Raw genomic sequence first — 22,279 nt, 5'->3', positions numbered from 1 at the left:
TTGACTCCCGATTCGGTTTCGTCCCATCAAAATACATAAGGATAGGTGGGTCTAGTCTTTGGTATTTTCAACTTTTTTTTTTGTGGATCTGTGTTATTAATGCATTCTACTTACCACTATCTTTTATAATTTGTAAATACCCTGCATATTAGGAATGCAGTGTTCCGTGCATCTAACTATCATTTAAAGCACAACTGCAGAAGTGGACAGTGATGCTCAGTATCTCAGTAAACTGATTGAATGATATTTAAGTTTTTTTTTCATTAAATGTTGTACCTACCCATTTCCAATTTCTCTAATAAAATTAACAATTACTTACCTATATGTCTAATTTTTTTAAATTGTAGTTAGTAGATTATTCACTAAATTTGATTAAAAGTTTTCAGCAGCAAGATATTAAGGAAAAGTGAATACGCTTTTTTCATAAAATCACCAAATATAGCTAGGTATTTACATTTAAAAAACCCTGGAAACCATTGATCATGCTCTCAAGTTTATATAGAATCAGACAGCAGAAGAAACAAACTTTTTTCGTCAAAATAAAATTATACGTAATATCATTTACAATATGTCGAATAAGAACGGCATAGGTATATGTACCTATATAGAACTATAAAAGAACTATTATAATGTTATAGATGAGTCTCCTAACAGAATTTCTTTCCATAAACTATAAACTGCGACTGGCTCACTTCCAAATGCATTTGGATAACGTTCTAAACTTATTGGAGAAGGATAAATAATAAAATTTATCTTTTATTATGCTGAATACCCTTATACACTTATTTCACCTTTACTCCCATATGTATTCACAATATTTGGAATATAAGCTTTTGAAAACATTAGGGAAAAATGAGGAAACTATTACAACAAATAGGTATAAACTTTTATCAAAAAACAAGTTAGGGGTATCTCAGAATAACTGAAATATGTATATTTGATGATTTCTGGAATACACTCTTTATATTTATTTAATGATAATCGAAGTGCCTGAAACTGAATTGACGAATTTTCAAAATTAATTAATTAGTGAAATGACAGTTTTTAAAATTAAACCAATAATTTGTGAAATACCTACTGGAAAAGATGTAAAAACTAATTATTCAGTTCAAATTTAACATTAAGGATACGAATCTCTATATATCATATTTCAGTTTAAACATTCAGGGGCGTACTTCATTAATATTCATTATCATTAAAAATACAATGTCTATAAATGATTATAAGTCACGTGACCAGGAATTCTGTTTGGAACAGTAATTGTATTTTCTTCACGTTGGCAATTAAATTTCGGTAAAAGAAAAAATATTAAAACGATAAAAACAAGTTTACATTAAAACAACATACCTTATAAGCTGTGGACTGGCCCTAGAAGGAGAGGTCAGTCGCGCTGATGTGTGCAAGGCAGATGAAGCTAGTGCAGGCAAATACCGGTAAAACAAATAATGGTACACCGCTATACCGGTACAAAACCGTAAACAAACCTTAGAGTAAAATTCATGAACGAAGAAAACATCGATTTCAATTTATGCAGTTTATGTAGCGCGTTACAGTCGAAGTTCTGTGAACGAAGCATTAGCCCGCAATATCTCTATCTCTCTCGCACACATCTGTCCGATTGCCATTTATATTAGCAAAATGTCGGTTGGGCGAGTTCAGTAGTTTATAAGGTCTATGATTAAAACATAACATTCTGTTTTATCGGGTGGTGATTAGTGTAATATTTCACGAGATTCTATTCAACCAATCAGCAATCTCATTATCTCCAGACATAGGTTTATCATTGTTCCTTACAAATGAATCATTAATGTTGGTTGCGCTAAGATTTCGCGATTTTTGGTTGACAGTACTAGCCTTGCAATGTTGGTTGCCTAAGCTCGGCGGTCACGTGGCTTGTAATCATTTATGAAAGCTCTGTATTTATCACTGAATATTAATTGTAATTGACGCTTTTTCAAAAGTAAGGTCAAAGTTAAAATTATGGTCATTAATGTCAATTCAATTTTAACCCATTTATGTAGATGTGAAAATTATAAAATTCTAAATAGTTTATTTTTATACTCCGGTTTGTACATACCTATTTAATAATAATTATTGTGAATAAAAAAATATTGTTTTCCTACATATTACCCTCTAACCAGCATTACATGGCAAATTTAGAAACCATTAAATAAATTTACATCTACGCCTCTGTCGGGAGACGAGTTTGCTATCACTAAATTATTTCTCATTGCATGACATAATAGAGATAGTGCAAACCATATCGGGTAACACTAACATATTCAACTCTAGCTGTAATAACGTGGAGATGTGAAATTATTGTATGAATTTGAAAATACGGTGAGACAGGATGTTTAAAACAATAAACTTGTTTTTGTTGATGAAAATTGTATTGGTTGGAGGCGCTACACCAGTCCCCTCTGGATTTACATTTGGTGTGGCAACAGCTTCGTATCAGGTTGAGGGGGGATGGAATGCAAGTGGTAAGTATTTGTTTTTCTCTTTGAAAACATGGTCTCACTGTTCATATTTATGTAATTACTTCGTTATAATAAAAAGTCTAAAGTTGTCCTACACATTCCATAAAAAAAAGTGGTGAAGTAAGTATAAACAAATTCTAGAAGCAATATTCTGAAAGAGATTATTTATAAATGCCTGCATTATTTTTAATTTGATAGAAACTGAACTTGTGCAGAAAATTAATTTTACAATTCATGTTTATTGAATTGTAAAATTTGTGAACACAGGATATTGCAGCAGTCAGAGGGGAATATTTAAGAAAGAAGGTTATTTATAGTAGGGCCACTGCTAACAAAAAAAGAATCAACTGGACAATCAAAGAATCACAGTCGTATACACCGAAAAAAGAAATATTTTGACTAACGCTATCAATACAGCAAAAATGGAATCTTGGAAGAAGCTGCGCCGTGAAATGAGTAGGTACGGAGAATTGGATACAAAGTTCATTGCAAGAAAATGGGAACTTTACCTCAATTAAATTTGCCCAGTAGCAGACTGTTGGCAAGAAAGCCCATTCACTTTAATGATAGAGACGTGGAGCAGTTCACTACAAAAGAATTGGGAATAGCATAAGGCCCATATGGATTAACACCAGAATTAATAAATATTGTCACGGGAACATATTCAAGGACATGTCTAAGAACAATGAACGAACTGTGACGGAATGGAGAATTCCCAGAACGATAGAAAGTAGCTCAGTTAGTTTTGTTAAAGAAACGAAAGAAAACTATCCAAGAGTCGACCTTCTTATGGCCGATATATTTGTTAATATACCATTTAATATTACATTTTTTGAACTGTAGACACCTGTTGAATATACAGAAAATCGTGTACGGTACTATAATCATAATCACACCCCGCAGACTGCTTTTATAAAACTATTAACACATTGATTAATAATAACACAGCCACACAAAAAAGTGGGAGGTCTGAAAGACACGGCCATGGCTATATGTTTTCACTGAATCCGAATCGATTTGACCCGATTAGCTCTGGTTGAAGGTCAGTTCAAGGTCAAATGTAGGGAATCAATTTCCAACAAAGTAGACCCATATATCTATATGTTTTTGGGCTTGCTGTACTTTGCTGTTGTTTGGGCATAATGTAAACTAATATATCTACACGTGTTTCGGACTACTGTATCCGAATCCAGGATCCGTTTGACCTGATCAGGTCTGCTAAATACTTTCAAGTTCTAAACTCAAAACATACAGCTACCATTGACTTGTCTTTCGGATCTCCCATTTTTTTTTAATGTGGGGCTGAGTAATTATTGAGTATTCTTATAAAATTCTCGACAAAATAGGAAAGGTACATTCCGATGTTTACATGGGTAACCACCTTTCACTGCAAAAAATTAAAGGAATCCTTGTATTTCAACATTTTATAGTTCAGTTTGGTTTTCTTATTCTAATCGTTGTCTTACTAAAAGTGCGATTTCTTGTTTATAAAACGCCAGCCGTAAATAAGAAATTGTGCATAAGGAAACAGAGATGATGAATATTATTAGTAGGGTATCCCAGGCATCGGTAATCGACCCACTGTTTTGGAACATAGATTAGCGGATATACGAGTAACCTGCAAATGGCCTGCAGATTGCACCTCGGAAAACGGAGGTAGTCCTTTTAGCTGGACAAAGGAGTCTCAATGAGGAGGGCTGTAGGTACTACCACTATCGCTGTATAAGTGTTTAAGTATCCTGGCATATGAGTAATAAGAAACATATCCTTTTCAAATTTGGTAGAGTCAAAAGAATAGCCACAGCTCTTAGTAGTCATGCATAAGGTCCAAAAGTGGGCAAGAGTTGACTTAAAACTTAAAGAAAATACAGAGAATGCTGGCTTTAAGAACTTGTATCGTACTATTGGCAAATATGTTGCCTATATCAGTGCATAATCTAAGAATTAGTTCTAACCGGCAGTTCTTAAAAAAAATAGTTAGTTCTAAAAGTTAAAAAGGGCAGTTGCAAAATTTGATTGCTTGAAGTACTATGAAATTGAAATTTCATGAATACTTGTTAAATGCCGACTCTCTAGAAGGTTAATAAATAAATAACATAAATTTATTGAAATAAAACAATGACTATGTACTTTGAGTATAGTACATGGAACAAAATTAATAAACTCGAAAGGATTAACAAAGAATTATCATACAATCTTACAATAATTTATTTAAATTTAAAAAGTACTTTTTTTTGGGGGGGGGGGGGAATTCCTTAGATTATCCCCTGACCTATATGAAAGACGAGGGCAAAACAAACAGGTTAAACGTCAAATGGAAGAGGCATACCACACAAGGTGGATGCGGGAGACAGATACAGAGGCCTACTAGGAAAGAAGAGTTCTTAAGGACATCAGAGAACATTCGGCGAAATAAACTACTATTTGTCCAAAGAGCATTATATTTAAACAATTCCAAGTTATCTAAAGACGACTGTTGAACATGAACATACGATATTTATCTGTTCAAGGTTCAAATTATTAAGGAAGTCACCATCGCATCGGCTTGACAGGGAAATAACAGTCGATAATGACTAATGCGGAAGAAAAATGGCCAATGATAGCAAATATGACAATTAACATCATTAAAATCAAAGAGACACATGAAAAATATATTCGGGCTGAAAGGAGAATAGTTTAGGTTCGGTTATGTAATTTTAGGTTAAACATTTTTTCTTGGCAAAGGAATGCATACTAAAAAAATAAATTGCTCAATTTAAGCATAGAGTATTTTCACAATTTGAAATTGATACTGTATTATTTTTCTTAATTTATAGATTACATTTATAAATTTCTTAATTCCGCAGAAGGTGTCAGCTATATTAAATTTTTTCAAAATGAAGGATTTTTTCATAATACCATACTTTCTTGCAATAATGATTTTAGTTTAGTGTTTTGTTTATAAAATTATTTTTTTTCTACTTTTTTGTAACACTTACTTATAGTTGCAGTATATAATACCTATGTACATAAAATAGTATAAAAAATAAAAATTAATAATAATCACCGTAATTTGCCGCAGAATAAAATATATTCATTTATCTCGCAAGAGTTATACAAAATACAAATAGAGTAATACAAAAAAATGTATCTGGTTTCAGCTAATTGATTTAGAATAGGTGATATACATTAAAAATATTTTATGTTGTTGTCTGATAAAAGGTGAGTACTGTTTCTTATTCTACATCCCATATTAACAAACTGGAGTCTATCCCAAGAAGATTTTTGAATCATGTCATTTTTAAAAGAGCTTCCAAAATCGACGTATTGATCGATTTAATATTTGTGTTACTAGAAAATAGAATATTTGTGCCACTACTTCGCTTTTTATATAAAGTTATCCATAATCACATTTACCATTCAAATAATTTGTTTCAGATAACTTTTCCTGTACTTTGCCAATCTAGTACAAATATTACTTAATTTTTTTTGCCCTACTAACAGAATATTTAATTTTAATTTAATCTCTGACAGAGATGTTATATTAATGAGTTCAGTTTAAAACAACTTTTAACAGTTGCATACAGGTATATTTAAATCTAATTTTGGTTCTTAATTTTCTTGTATATATATATTTTTATTGATTTTTCGCAAACGCATAGTTCCAAGGGTGATGTTGAAATCTACACCCATCTTTGTATGCAACATAATTTTAAGCGTTTTAAAAATTGATTAAGTTTTGATGCAAATATTTCTGAAATAATAGTACAGAAGCATACTAAAAAAAATAAGTTGAGAATATTTAATTTTACTTATGTATATAATGTTCAACATAATATAACACTATTTTTTTCTTTCTCCATGACTCTATTGTAAGTAAGAAACAAATAATATTCTATAATTAGTGACAAATAATCAATATCATCTACATGCAATAAGTCAAAGGCGAACATAGAGGAATAACAAAAGATAAAAATAATGACAAAAAGTAATAGAAGAGCATGATAAACATCAAAATAATATTATTACAAAATCTAAAATGCATCATAAATATTGCAGTAATAAATTTTTTAATGGATTGTGATGGTTCCGTGTAAATTGAAATTTAAAAGAATATGCCTATTTTAGTCTTGATCAATTAATTAATCACTTTTCGTAGATATCTACATAAAATTATAAAAATATTGACAGCTCCATTTCAATTAAATTGTTTAAATGATTTTCAAAAAAATCGACTGAAGGTAAATAGAGTTGTCTTCATTTTATAGAAACTCGAAGATTCTATATGAGTCCTAAACCTAGAACATTTCTAGAAAAAACAGTTTATAACAATACAAACCAAGATAAAAGGAATTACAGTTATGGATGAGACTTTTATTTTTAAGGGTAATAATAGTTTACTTCTTCAAACATGACTTTATTTTATGCAAAAATACGTATAAAATATCATTTTCCTAAGTGAAATAATCTTATAAGGTAGCACCAATATGATTAATATTCATTTCTTCTAATTTTCTGATGTTGTTATTCTTTCCCGAACTGTGCTCTTTACCCAAATTGTTTTTAACTTTCAGTTGGCAGCTGATTAGAAGCTAGTTAGTTAACATGTCTCTTAGTTGTTAATATTAATGGTATTGCTGTAAATATCACGATATGTTATTAATTTATGGAAAAGTTCCTATGCCACTCCTGTGAAACTCAATGTATTTATGGTAGCCGATATTCAGATATTAACCACACGCTTACTTGTTGGGGTGTTTTAGATAGTGAAATTCTGGTGCAGGTAGAATAGTAAATAATAGATTGTTAATGACAATTACAGCACAAGGATAATTATCAATCAAATCATTAATTTTCAACAATCTTTTTATGAATGTTATAGGCTGGATTAGTAATTAAATAACATCCTTATTTAATTAAGCCACTTATTCTTCGCAGAAGTCGAAATAAAACTATTTAAACTTTTTAATTATAATATTGCCAAGTCTATTGGAAGGGATTTTATTGAATTTTTAAAGAGCTCAGGAAATAATAAGAGGTACCGGGAATTTTCCATTCTATGCCAGACAATCGTATTCTTTGAGCGCACACTTGTTTAGAATTTTCAGCACTTCTTTTAGTTATAATACCTGACAAATACAAAAAGTCGCATTTTCTTCCTCATTTTCCATCTCCATTTAATGCATCTATTTATTTATTAGTATTTACAACTGTACATGTAATCCGTAATAACCATACTTATGCGTTGTGTAACAAACAGATTTGTTTTGTTAATTGATAGATTTTGAACTATGTCGCAAAAGACTTTTGCTTTTATTTTGTGTTGCTCTGTTACATATTGAACTTACAGTATTAATACCGCAAACACTCTGTATACACTTTTAACATACTCAACAAAAATTCTGTTTATATATAAGTTTATGTATCTTTTTTGCAATGTTTTAAATTTTCCCAAAGATATATGTTGCTTATTATTTTGAATATTTTCTTCAGGCAAAGGAGAGAGCATATGGGACCGCTTTACCCATACTCACCCAGAATTGGTCACTGATCACAACACTGGTGATGTAGCTTGCGATTCCTATCACTTGTGGAGAGAAGATATAAAAATGCTGAAAGAGATGGGCGTAGATTATTACAGGTTCTCATTGTCTTGGCCGAGGATATTGCCGGACGGATTTACAAATAAGATTAATGAAGATGGAGTGAAATACTACAACAATATTATTAATGAACTTTTGAAAAATAACATTCAGCCAATGGTTCGTAGAAATTAATCATATCATTAATTTTTGTATCATAAATTGTTTTATTTTAAATTAATGTAACACTGTCTTGTTCTTTATGATTGAACGTTGAACTAATTGAATTAATTCCAGCTAAACTGTAAAAGTAGTCAGCCTTCAGTTCAGAGAAAGCCTTTCAATTTTTTAATTTGTAACAGTGGGAAATAATGAAAACATTTAATAGCAGTAACAGTAGATAATTATTAACATTTTAAAAAAATATTCGTTATTTTTCAACTTTTAAAAAGGACAGTAGTCACAAAGCAGCGCAGAAGATTTCTTTGTACATATAATTCTTAATAGAAATATTTAAGTTACTCAAGGTTTAATGATTTTGATTGAAATGATTTGAAATGATTTAATTTTTAATGATAAATTTAATGATATGTTTTAATAACATTGTTATAAAAGCGTTGACTCCGGCGCAATTTATCAGAACTTGCAAAACAGCTTTTATATATTTTTAACAAACCAAACTTTCAATTCGTAAATATTCCTTATCCCTTAAGTACGTAAATAGTAAACAGGAGAGAATCATTGAGAAAGGCTTACTTTTCGTCACGGTGCCAAATAAATTTAGGATTCACATCTCTTTTGTTAAAGTAACGTTGACCATGTTTTGAGATGATAATGAAAATGTGACTAGCAATCGATGTAGTGGCATGCTAGTGAACAAGCCAAGTCCAGCGAAATGATCGAAAATACCAGAAAGTTTACACAAGGGAAACTATTTTTGCTGCCATGGTACTGCTCATACACTAGAAAAGCTGAACAATCTGAAATTTTTGGTATAGCCCTATTCATTATTCTAATCCAACATTTGTTTGAATCTTTCAAACAATATTTGCAAGAAGTTTGCAGATAATAATGAAACAGTTGAGGATGTGCAAAGTTGCAACAAAAGCTGTAACAAAAAGCTTTCTAACATCTAAGATCATCCACATAACATAGATCCAGTGTATTATTAGGAAGCAGTTCTATGTCCAAAAATAATACACAAACAATTTCTGTAAGCACTGGAGTACAATGTCATGAGACAATTTCTCTTATGCTTTCTCTCGTAACTTAAAAATACTAGTCTGTCTGTCCAACCCTTCTTTTCAACATTAAAAAAACTTTTACCAATTTTTATTCAGCGTTTAAAATGAGATACGTATATCTTTGTTATATTGTATCTTTGTCCATAGTCCAGTTTCAGAAGAGCTGAAGCTTGAATCACCAATCGTATATTTTCTATCAGCACCTTATTCTTGAAAAACTTTATATAAGCATTACAACTATTTATAATTCTTTTATTAATATTTTAATTTGAGGATAGCTTCTTATATTGTTATAAATTTATTTGTTGGGGCTTCGCTACAGTTTTATTATTTTTCTATAATAGTAAAGGAAGTAAAATATTTCAAGGTAACTCTTTATCACTGGGATTTGCCTCAGAAGCTTCAAGATCTTGGTGGATGGGCAAACCCTGATCTCGCTCAGTATTTCGAGGACTACGCAAAAATTGCTTTTAAATTATTTGGTGACAGAGTAAAGAGGTGGATCACCATAAACGAACCTGCTAGTATTTGTGAAGATACTTATGGAAACGGTAAAGGCGCACCTCACGTGTTTTCTCCTGGAATTGGTGACTACTTGTGTGGACGAACTCTACTTCTAGCACACGCGAGAGCCTATCATATGTATGATGAATTATACAGAAAATCGCATGGAGGTATTTTTTCTTAATACAATAGGTAGTACCTTTTGTTGAAGATTGTTATTAATTTTGATATTCAGATTACAAATGATACACTAAATATTCCTATTTTAATGTAAAATTTGAAATTCTTTGGTACATAACATAACAAATTATTACCTAATTATATACAATGCTCCCTGTAACTTTTGGCCTGTGTACCCGGTCTTCTGGAAATCTTTGACTACTCTTGCCTGCCCTTGTTGTTCTCACCTCAGTCGCGGCGAAGCTTTTGCAGAATCACCATTAAAGATGTGGGCTGTAAAGGACGGCAATATGTTTAGAAGCATTGGATGCGACCAATTACAAAGGCCATTACGGAAGGTCTCAAAAGATCTTCACTGCCTGAGGAATGGTTCCGTCTGTAGTAGCTTTGGATAGAAACATGAACGGAAATCAACATCAAGGCGGGCCTAGAGGTCCTAATAGTAGATCTGTTCTCACAATATCTAATCCGAGAACAACTAAGGCAGGTTAAAGCTTCCTAACATGGTAGGTTAAATAATGAATTGAATTCAGCTATATTAACGTCGAAATATAGTATACAAGAAAAAACTATTTTTTGAGTCGAAACGATACATTTTAAGTAGTTCTTCGATCATGGCTGAGTACGTGCAATACTCTGTAAGTGTAACAAAATGGGAAACAATTTTAAGGATTTTTTATCAAAGAAGTTATTACATAATATCTTCGAGTTCTTTCAAAATAGGTTCACATATAAATAATATTGCAAATCTGGTTTGTGCAGATACTGGAATAAAAGTTAGAGAAATACTATAATAACTGAATTAATTTTGGAGACCTACATTTTTGACAATTTCGAATATGCTGTGTTTTCATGTTCTGCCTCTATCTATTTTATTTGGTATAGAAAGGAATTATTCATGTTAAAACTATTGGTATAATACTCAGCTTATTACAGAAAAGTACCAAGTGAAGTCTTTTTGCATTAAACTATCATTATCAATGTTAAAACATACACGTCTTATGATCTAATGTTTTGTTTAAGACAACTTAAATTATGGCATTAAAAAAAGTTCTACGAAGATATACAGACTTCAACACTAGTAATTGAAAAACTTTAAGCAAACAGAACACTCACCATTATCTTAATGATACGTGACCTGAACTGTAATATCTACCACAATTACACTATTTTCTGCATAAGTACATGACCTGGGTATATCGAAGTTTCAGAATTCATTATTATTTCAACAAGTTTGGTTAGAAATGCCATAGAAAATGGTTTACATATTGTTACCAATTTTAGTGTCTAAAATTTAATATTTTAAAAAATTTCCTTATGTAGGAAACAAGTACCCACGTACTAAGATTAAATTGTCGCTAATAAGAATTTAATTTTATTGTTCATAAAATATAAGTAATATATATAAAGGGTGGTCCAACCAAAACGCATGATGTTAATTAAATGTTAATGTAAATAAAACAAAAAGTTTTCAGAGAATTATCTTAATATTTTTTATTATGATAGAAGGTCTATGACAATTATGTGTGAAACAAAATATCGGCCAAATGCTCGCCACGGCTTCGGTGGCATACCTCTATCCGATGGTCCATATTTTCAATGACTCTGAGACATAATTGAGGTTCAATGTCGTTAATGTGTCGAATTATCTCATCCTTTAGCTCTTGAATTATTCTTGGCTTATTGACGTACACTTTTTCTTTTAAATATCCCCAAAGAAAGAAGTCCAACGGTGTCAAATCACATAATCGTGGCGGCCAATTAACATCGCCACGACGTGAGATAACACGGCTATTGAATTTCTCGCGCAAAAGAGCCATTGTTTCGTTGGCTGTGTGACAAGTGGCACCATCCTGTTGGAACCACGTATCGTCCAGGTCCATATCCTCAATTTCTGGCCACAAGAAGTCCGTTATCATCTCGCGATAGCGAACATCATTCACGGTAACTGCTTGGCCGACCTCATTTTCGAAGAAGTATCGGTTTTTCAACAATCACTCGTGGATTCACATTTGCCCAAATGCGGCAATTCTGCTTGTTAACGAATCCACTGAGGTGAAAGTGTGTCTCGTCGCTGAAGTTGATTTTCTTTGTAAAGTCACCATTCACTTCTGTCTGTTCAACCAGCCATTCGACGTATTGACGACGCTTGAAATGGTCAGTAGGCTTCAGCTCTTGAGTCAATTGAACCTTGTAAGCGTGTAAATTCAAATATTTATTCAAAATTCGCATTAGTGATGTTCGTGAGATGTTCAATTGTTGGGCACGACGACGAGTCGAGGTTGACGGCTCTTCTGCCACACTATCGCGAACAACAGCAATGTTTTCCGCAGAACGAACTGGGCGAGCATGCACAGGTGTTTTCACATTTCCTACAGACCCGGTTTGCTGAAATTTGCGCACAATTCTCTCGATTGTGGACACATTTGGTCGATTATGCTGACCAAAAAAATCACGAAGTGCACGAAATGCATTTTGATTTGCACGCCCATTTTCGTAAAAGGCTTCAACAATCTTAACGCGCTGCTCAATTGTGTACCTCTCCAAGGTTGAATTTGTCAAACACTGAAACAAAGAAATGTCAAATTAAGTTGGGCAAAAAACTTGACGTTAAGGTGTGAGTCACAATTAACATCGTGCATTATGGTTGGACCACCCTTTAGATATCTATGATCTATTACTTTTTTCAATCATTGTAGAAAGGAGCTAACTACGTTTTTTATTCATTTTTTTTCCGTTACAGCAACTCTTTAACAATGTTCTAAACATATATCATAAATTAAGGTATATTTTTTTATTTGTTATGTGAAATACCACGAACCCTATATCTAAATATAAACATTTATATTGTTTTTCTCAAAATTTCACTTAGTTTATTTTTGATATAAAAGATTCAACTACATACATTTTATGTTTTAATATACAGGGTAGCCCATCGAAAACGTACCGCAAGGCATTACAGGGTAGTAATGAACTTTTCGGAAAAATCCAAAAACAGGTAAAGTTTGCTTCTGAGGCTGACAACTTTTGGCGCAAAAAGCATAGCAAAATCTTCAACCCCCTAAGGGGGGGGGTGCCATCCCCCAAATTTTTTTAAATGGGAATGTTGGTCAAGTGGGGGTCATTAGAAAGGGCTTTTTATTCTCTATACATCGATTCTTACTTTTTGAAAATCGGTCAATTATTTTAGAAAATATGCAGCTTTGAAAATACGAAACATATTTTTATTCAAATTCAAATTTTACTTCAAAATTACGGTATTAGCTTGGTAAGTTCCTTCAAAAGAATTCGCTGTTTTTTTTCTGATTTGCGAATTCTTTAACCTGATTTTGGTGAGCAAAAAATTGTCCGCTTTTTGTTTCGTATTTAGATAGGCCACAAGAAGTTGCTAGATAACTGTTTTGTGACTTGTAGTTGAAGAGTACCAATACTGCCGAGTCTTTTAAATTGATTAATTCCAGAAAGAGTAGAAATGATTGAGCTTTTTTTCAAAAACAATGAATGCGGAAATCGGGTCGCCGAACTGTTCAACCAACGGCATCCTGAGAAACATGCGTCTGGAAAAATTGTTCGCGAATTGGTGGCCAAATTTCGCGAAACTCCGTTCATAACAAAAAGAGGCAGGTTGAAAATCCGGTACTAAATGAACCTACGGAAATAGCGGTATTGGGGCAAGTGGCAATGGATAGTACGCTGAGTACAATGCAATTGGCTACTGCGACAGGAGTGAGTCGTACAAGTGTCCAACGAATATTAAAAAAATACAAATTCCATCCTTATAAGATTCGGCTAGTGCAAGAGCTAAATGAAGACGATTTTGATCGTCGTTTGCAATTTTGCGAAATAATGACTGAACGAGCGATAAACGATAATTTCCTCTTTAATGTGTGTTTTTCGGACGAGTGTACGTTCTTCTTGAATGGTTTAGTGAATCGCCATAATTGTCGTTACTGGGCTGATACCAATCCAAGGATTTTCCATGAAACACTCCCAACACCCCCACAAGTTGAATGTATGGGCAGGTATTTTTGGAAATTCCATTGTAGGTCCTTTTTTCCTTCCTGGACATTTGACAGGCGATACGTACTTGGATTTACTACAAAATGTCATCGACCCAGCTCTAACAAATATCATAGAGGACGATTCTGCTTACAATGAACACGAACTGATTTTCCAGCAAAACGGAGCTCCTCCACATTACTCGCTCAATGTACGCAATTACCTAAATGAGACGTTTCCAGGACGCTGGATAAGACGAAGAGGTGCAATTGAGTGGCCCCATCGGTTACCCGACTTAAAATCCTTTAGATTTCTTTCTCTGAGGGCACATTAAAAGCAAAGTTTACAGCACTCCACCTGATACCTTGGAAGATCTGCGAGGACGAATCATTAATGTATGTCGCGAAGTAACACCGCAAGTGCTCCAGAATGTTCGACAACGGTTTGAAGACAACCTGTATCATTGTATGCAAGTTGGTGGACAACATTTTCAGCATTTACTTGACTAATACCGTAAGTTTTGAAGTAACATTAAATCGATTTTCGCATTTCTCGTCAAAAATATTGTTCGTATTTTCAAAGCTGCATATTTTCTAAAATAATGAATCGATTTTCAAAAAATAAGAATCGATGTATAGAGAATTAAAAGCCCTTTCTAATGACCCTCCACTTGACCCCCATTCCCATTTGAAAAAATTTAGGGGATAGCACCCCCACTTAGGGGGTTGAAGATTTTGGTATGCTTTTTGAGCCAAAAGTTGTCCCCCTCAGAAACAAATTTGACCTATTTTTGGATTTTGCCGAAAAGTTCTTTACTACCCTTGCGGTACGTTTTCGATGGGCTACCCTGTATAATATTCCGATTAAAGAAATATTTAGACATTTTTTGATATTTGACACTGGAAATCTGTTTTCTATCCCTCAGTCGATAAATTAAAATGTGTCATAACTAAAATGATTATTCCATTCTATAATAGGTAAAATAGGAATCACTATAGACTCTATATGGGCAGAACCAAATTCTAATAATACAGAAGATATAGAAGCTGCAGAAAGAGAAATGGAAATGGAGGTACGTTATTTCAAGTAATACTAAAATGCATAGTATTGATGCCATGTAGTAATATATTTTGTTAGTTCGTGAAATTCCTGTATCTTGAAATATATTTCATAAATCAAGAAAAACGATATAGGATTCTAATTTGTTAACAGATTAATCTCATATTTGACATACCTATATGCTGATGATTAGATAATTTGGAGAGGAACATCCGTTTATAAAATACTCGATACATAGTAGCATTAGAAGTTACCTAATAATGCCAATTTAAGGAGATGTAATTATTACAATAATTTCGTTATAAACCATATGAATTACACACATTATCTCGAGGTCACACTGGTTAATGTAAAATTACCCTATGCAAATACCGTTACATTAAAGGTGTAATTTTCACCAGTTTCTGAAATTCATTTAAAATGTAAACTTACAATAAAATCTGTAATTCTTGTTGTACTTGTTATACTTACACATACTTTATTAAAAAGAACTATAAACGGCATACATTAAAGTTTCGAAAATTTGAGATTATAGTTTAAAGATAGAAATAGATTTTAAGGGCAAAATTCACAACCGATTCATTCAAAATAAAAGTTTAGGAACTATAATTGAATGAGTTATTTGACTGAAGGAATATACCTTATTCGCTTAGAAGAATCTCTTAAATTAGTTTATAAAGATAATACTTATTTTTCAGTTAGGATGGTGGGCAAATCCAATTTTTTCTGATGAGGGAGATTACCCATCAATAATGAAAGAAAGGATCGCAAGAAACAGCAAGTTGGAAAATTTCACCGAATCCAGACTGCCACCGTTTACAAATGAAGAAATAAAGTTTATTCGGCAGAGTGCTGATTTCTTTGGATTAAACCATTATCATACTTGGTCTATTAGCAACCATGAATATCCTGTAAATGATTCACCATCATATCAGAAAGATAAAGGTAATCCCAAAATTATTTCGAGAAACTATGTATTGTTTCTACATACGAGATTTGTTCAGAATATAACCGAACTTTTTGAATTACGCGCTAATGGAGATATATTGGTGATACGCGGTTGGGTAGCATTGCATTCCGTATAACTTCCTCTGTAACCACATGTTCTTGGATTGTTGATATCTCATTTAGTCTTCATGATATTGTTAATTGAGTGCAACGTGTGTAAGTGTTAGTGACGGTTTTTGAACTATGCGATTTTCTGGAACAATGCGTAAAATTTTGCGTGAAACTGGGGAAAACTTTCACGGAAACGTTTCAACTTTTGAAACAAGCTTACGGAGATAATGCTCTGGGTAGTATGCAATGTTGCGAATGGTTTTAATAATTTAAAAGTGTTTGTCAGTCAATTGAAGATGATCCTCGATCAGGAAGGCCTTCAACTTCAACTGATGACTCCCACGTTCAGAAATTCACAGATCTGGTGCGTGCAAAATTTCTTCCTCGTTTGATGAAATGAATAACAGAAATAAAATCGTGTGAACCTTTGGCGGCAACTCCTCGAACAATCCAATGACGATGAAACATTCAATCAAAGGATAGGGATACTAGGTTTACGGCTGTGAGATTAAGACAAAAGTTGAATCATCACATCACATCACGGATTGGCACATCATCATCATATCATGGATAGACAAAGGATTTCCACGCCCCAAGAAAGCATGTCAGTCTCAATCCAATGTCAAAGTGGTGATCACTGTTTTTTTCGACTTTAATGGAATTGTGCATTTTGAATTCTTGGCTCAAGGTGAAACAGTGAACCGTGTGTACTATCAAGGCGTTTTACAATGGTTTACGTGAAATAATTCGCAGAGTTGTGGCATGTTGTCAATTAGTCAGATTTGTGCCAAATATCAGATTACTGTCTTTCCTCACACTCCTTAGTCGCTGGACCTGGTTGTTTGCGTTTTTTTCTTATTTCCTAAATTAAAATCAGTGCTGAAAGGACGCGGTTTTCAGATTAATGATGACATAAAGACAAATTCGTCACAGGCTTTAAAGACCATTTCAAACGAAGCTATTCGGGACTGCTTCGCGAAATGGAAACACGGCTGGGAAAAGTGTAAGAATAGGGAGGCGGAGTACTTTGAAGAAGATAAGGACTAATAATGTATAAAATTAATACTAAAGTTGAAAAAATAAAGTTCGGTTAATTTCTCAACACATCTCGTATACAAAAAAGTAAGATACCAAATATGTTTAAATTTAATGATGGACATCTTCTGAATTTAATTTTTTCAAAATTTATTAAAAAAATAGCAATTTTATTTCGTTTTCAACTTCCTGTAGCTTGCCATGTGTTGGAATGAGTAACTTTTTGGTACATTACTGCATATTCTTTTGTAAATATTATCTACATTGTAAGATAAAAAAGTGCCAGATGTAAAAATAAATAACAATATCTACTAAATTAAAAACTATTTACTGTTACCATATTTGTTAAAATTGGGAATTGTATTACCAGTCTTCATGATATTTTGAACCGACAGAGTAATTCCACTTATAGAGAGATCATTAATTCTTGGTAATGCTTAGGGATAACCCAAGGGTAAGTAAAAAAGGATTTAATCAACTTAATTGTGATCTACAATACCTTTGATATTTTAAACAGGGACAGTAAGCTGAGGCAGAAACCATCTACAATAGAATTAAAGTTGTAAATGTACAAATAAATGTCTTAAAATCTCTCGGCAAATATTAATTTATAATTATATACATATAGTTTTAATATTTGGCGTATCTCTAAATCTTTTCGCCTTAAAAAAAGACATTCTGTTATCGTACTTTTTGCCTCAATTGATACGCGTATGTAGTGAGAAGCATAAGATAGAAAATTAACAATAAATCTTTACTTAAGAGGATTACAAATATTACACCTACAAGTTTGCAGAAATTGGGATTAGAGTTTAGAGGGGATTAAAACAGATTTACAAGAGAGAATCAGTGCCTTTGCATTTCATCTTTCCCATTCGAATTCCCTTATTCAAATTATAATTTGACCTAGTAAGATTAGAAGTTAATACAAACTTAATTCAAGTATTTCCCTGTTGTAAAGAAATTCCAAGGTGCATTTGTAAAACCTTTGTGTAATAAAATGAAATTACAACTTTTTATAAAATTTGTATTTCTATAAATACTCAGGAATTCTATATTTAAGTTGATAGAATCTTTTATAATTGTACTCTTTTTAATGTTAGTTCTTATAGTTGTAGTTAATTCAAACAATTTTTTTAATTTTCCCAAAATTTTCATTAAATGAAGTCATACAACTATTCGATATGAAAGTTTTAAATATACCAAAGAAATAACTCCATAAACACTAGTAAAATTACATTTCGGGAATGGAGGATCCTGGTGCTGCCATCTGAGAATCGATTTTTTGTCAGTATACTTACTCAGAACGTTTTGAAGTACCTACAGGCGTTGCATATAGTGACTTGAAAAATTCATCTCGGCTAAAAATGAAATTAAGTCTTAAGTCGTGAACATTTCCGTGAACTTTCGACGTGGACTATTTCAACATAGTGTATCGATCACCTTAAATCGACTTTTGGCGATGAAGCACCATCAAAAACCATTGTATGTCGGTAGTATACGGAATTCAGTCGTCGTGGCCGTGTCCGTGGTTCGTTCACTGATGGGAATTTCGAGAAAGTTGTCCAAAATCGGTTGTTGTTCCAGAAAACATTGATGCTGAGCTGTACGTGAACTGGTATTGCAAGATCTTCGTGAGATTCAGGCATTCTTGGGCATTAATGGGACCAGCATACATTTACTATTGCGTGAACATTTGTCCGACAAAAATAATTGTTCGAACTGGACCCCACATAATTTGACAAATGCTCAAAAAATGGCTCGTGTCGATTGGTCGAAAGAAATGCTCAAGAAATACGATCGCGGTGCTTCAAAACGCATCTATGACATCGTAAGAGGTGACGAATCATGAATCGAGCGTATGAGTCGGAACGTAAACAGCAGTCGGCTGTATGAGTCTTTCAAGATGAGCCAATTCCAATAAGGCAAGGTTTAGGCACGAATCATTTCTAAGCAAATGGTCGCCTGTTTTTTTGGATAAACCAGACAGATGGTAACTGTACCATTAGCGCAATGTCAGATGCTCAATTCTGAATGGTACACAACCATTTGTTTGCCAGAAGTCCTCGGAAATATAAGGAAAACCAACCGCCGAAGAAGACGCATCATTCTCCATCAGGTTAATGCGAGGTCTCACACATCGGCTCAAATAAGCTTTTTGAGAACTGAAAAAGTCGACTTGATGAGTCATCTGCCGTACAGCCCTGATTTGGCACTCAATGACTTTCTTTTATTCCTGCACATCAAAAATAAATTACGAGGTCAACGTTTTCTGATGCACGAAGAAGCGGTTGATGCATTTTAAAAAGGAATGTTTTCGAGGTATCCCAATCGGAATAGAAAAAGCGCTTCAAAAATTAATTCAAGCGCATGCAAGTGTACCTATTGATCTTCATGGGGAATATTTTGAAAAACAATAAAGTCATATACAATGATTAATTTCTTTTTATTTATTTCTTGCATAATGTGTTCATTAAAAAACTTTTCGCCAGTGATAACTAAGGATTAAAAAAGAGATAGATATATTTTTCAAAACAGTAAATTTTTTGAAGGGGTATCATTTTAGAACAAATATTTACCTTATTCTGAAAATTTTATTATTTGCAAAATATATTTTTTAATGCAATGTCCGTTTGACATAAAAAGTTTTCAAATTCAATATGAATCTGTTTATAGACCCATGTATGACTTGGTAAATTTTGAGCACATGTATAACAATTTCTTCTCCTATCCCAACTAGTTATTTTTGTTATAAGGTACAAAAGGAGTACAAAATCCAAACTGGAAGCCATCGCCGCTAATTGTACCCTGGGGATTTCGAAAATTGTTAAATTGGATAAAGAAAAAGTATAACAATCCTTTAGTATACATTACCGAAAATGGTATTGGCGACAACACTGGAATTTTGCAAGATAAAGAGAGGATCCTATTTTTAAAAGTAAGTATAAATATTTATTATAGGAATAGTATCTAACATCAATTTAATGTTTAATAATATTGAATACCAATTGACTGGGTATTTTATCACCTCTGAAAAAAAATACCTAATGAAATTTAATTAGTAAAGCATTTGTCGTAGGCAGCACACATGTTTCAAGTAACCGTCTAGAAGTTTTATACTTATTTTAATTTGTGGTATTTGAAATTCTTGTCACACAAATATTGTTTTAGGTTTTTCTTGAGGCACTATTTCAAGCTGTGAATAAAGATGGTTGTAATGTGAAAAGTTACACTGTGTGGAGTCTAATGGATAATATGGAATGGGATTCTGGTTACACGTATGTATTTTAAATTCATTTTTTACTTGATAAATGAATTTATAATTTTAGCATTAAATTTGGTTTGTATCATGTGGATTTCAATAGTGCCAACAGAACTAGAACACCTAAGGCATCAGCATTATTCTACAAAAGTATAATTAAGAATAAACACCTTGATGATGATGTGCATGTAGTAGTTGTATAATTCTGGAACTGAAATTCATATATTCAGAATGTATTATAGTAGTATGAAATACTATAATCATGTACTAGATGCTGTTCAAAAGGATGAATATATAAAGTTTAGTAATAATAATACTGACAAATTCAACTGATAAATATTGCAATTTTAAAATTTTATTATTTTCAACTAATTGTTGGAAAATGTGAATTTAAATAAAACTTATTATTGACACACTAAACATATATATTTCAGATTTAGAGACTGCATTTAATAATTTAAACGCTATCATTCTTAAAAATAAGTATTGCAGAAATAAACTGATATTCACTTAAACTTTGTTCTACAATAACGTCAAATTACCTCCGTTTGTCTAAAAGATTTTATATCTATTTCATTTTATTATAAATATGTATTGAGATTACACGTATTTGTATTTATTAATTAATAAATTACAGATTTTATAACTTAGTTTATTACTTTTATTATACATATAATTCCCCATTAATTCCCCAATTAATTTTAAATTGCAAATGATACGTGAGTTATATCCTTGACTTTATGCGCTTATGGTCAAGAGTTATATGTAGTGTCATTTGGGCACCTACATTATTGCTGTCTTTTTAAATTTTTATTCAATTTTCTAGATTTTCTTTGTCATTGCAAAATAAAATAAGTATAAATGACGGTAGATAGCTGTATTAACAATTGATTTAAGTGGTTGTAAATGGCGACATTTTTCTGTGGTCGTTTCTATGTTTTTTTCTATACACTCGCGGTAAACATGAGTTACAGTAACAACTGCGTGTTAATTTTTTTCGAAACAACAATTTCTGAACTTTTTTCCTCCAACTACAGACACATACTTAAGAAAGAAATTTAGATTTTCAATTTCTCATAAAATTTACAACTTCTACAGTTTACACAAAGTGACCTCTTTTTTGGTCATATAGTGTTTCCGAAGTCAGTTGAACATGTATAAAAGCGCCCAGCAATAAAATTTAATATTTCATAGGTGTCCCTAAAAAAGTTTTCTGCTAAAGCAACATATTTTAATCATTTATGCCCTCCAACAATTTTATTATATTGATGGTAAATTTTGGTTATGACATATCAATAAACATTTACATTTTCATTAATATATTACTGCACTGCACTGCTAGGCAATTTGTCAACAACTTAAATTTTTTGACCGATCGCCCAGTCATATTTTCGTTAAACAATTTTTTTCGAAACACGGTGAGACCCGTCGATTTTTATTTGATCCAGTTCACCTTGTTATGTGGAAAAATTTATTTTTCGATAATCCACTTACGGCAGCGATGACATAACGCATATTTTTTTCGTTCGAAATTGATGACAGTGGTAATTATCTAAACAACGGTGTGAAAATTTCGATTTCTTACATAACAATTTTTTTTAGAAAAATGCACCTTAAGTTCTTATAAGTGATAATTGTCTACTTACACTATTAATGGCTCCGAAAAGGACAAAGTTGACAAAATTACATTTCAAACGAGTAAAATTACACTAATGTTTGTGTAAGTCTAGCGAAATTGTTCGAATTGCCCACCCTGTACCATTTGGCATTGTCCTAAGCGTGTGTAAACGCCGTCTACACTTCGTTCAAGCATTCCCGGGTCGATTTGATTTATTTCAAAACGAATACGGTTTTTAAGTTCTTCCAAATCACCTGGTCTGTTTGTGTACACACGCG

The 22,279-nt window shown here is 32.4% G+C and overlaps 1 protein-coding gene across 2 annotated transcripts; it reads left to right on the top strand.

Moving 5' to 3' along the window:
- The first annotated feature begins 2,258 nt into the window (after positions 1-2,258).
- On the top strand, positions 2,259-20,758 carry LOC108911415 (myrosinase 1-like). Of its 2 annotated transcripts, none has more exons than XM_018716350.1 (8): positions 2,259-2,483; positions 7,953-8,221; positions 9,653-9,959; positions 14,946-15,040; positions 15,726-15,972; positions 19,878-20,059; positions 20,293-20,399; positions 20,451-20,758. In XM_018716350.1, exons 1-8 carry the CDS (start codon positions 2,351-2,353, stop codon positions 20,584-20,586), a joined length of 1,476 nt encoding a protein of 491 aa, XP_018571866.1. In that variant the 5' UTR covers positions 2,259-2,350; the 3' UTR covers positions 20,587-20,758. The 2 variants fall into 2 exon arrangements, with proteins under 2 accessions (XP_018571866.1, XP_018571865.1); XM_018716349.1 differs by having other exon boundaries at positions 20,445-20,758.
- Positions 20,759-22,279: the final 1,521 nt, after the last annotated feature.

Source organism: Anoplophora glabripennis, unplaced genomic scaffold (assembly GCF_000390285.2).
Source record: "Anoplophora glabripennis isolate ALB-LARVAE unplaced genomic scaffold, Agla_2.0 scaffold536, whole genome shotgun sequence".
In the NCBI taxonomy this organism is placed as follows: domain Eukaryota; kingdom Metazoa; phylum Arthropoda; class Insecta; order Coleoptera; family Cerambycidae; genus Anoplophora; species Anoplophora glabripennis.
This window is presented reverse-complemented; position numbering and strand designations above follow the sequence as displayed.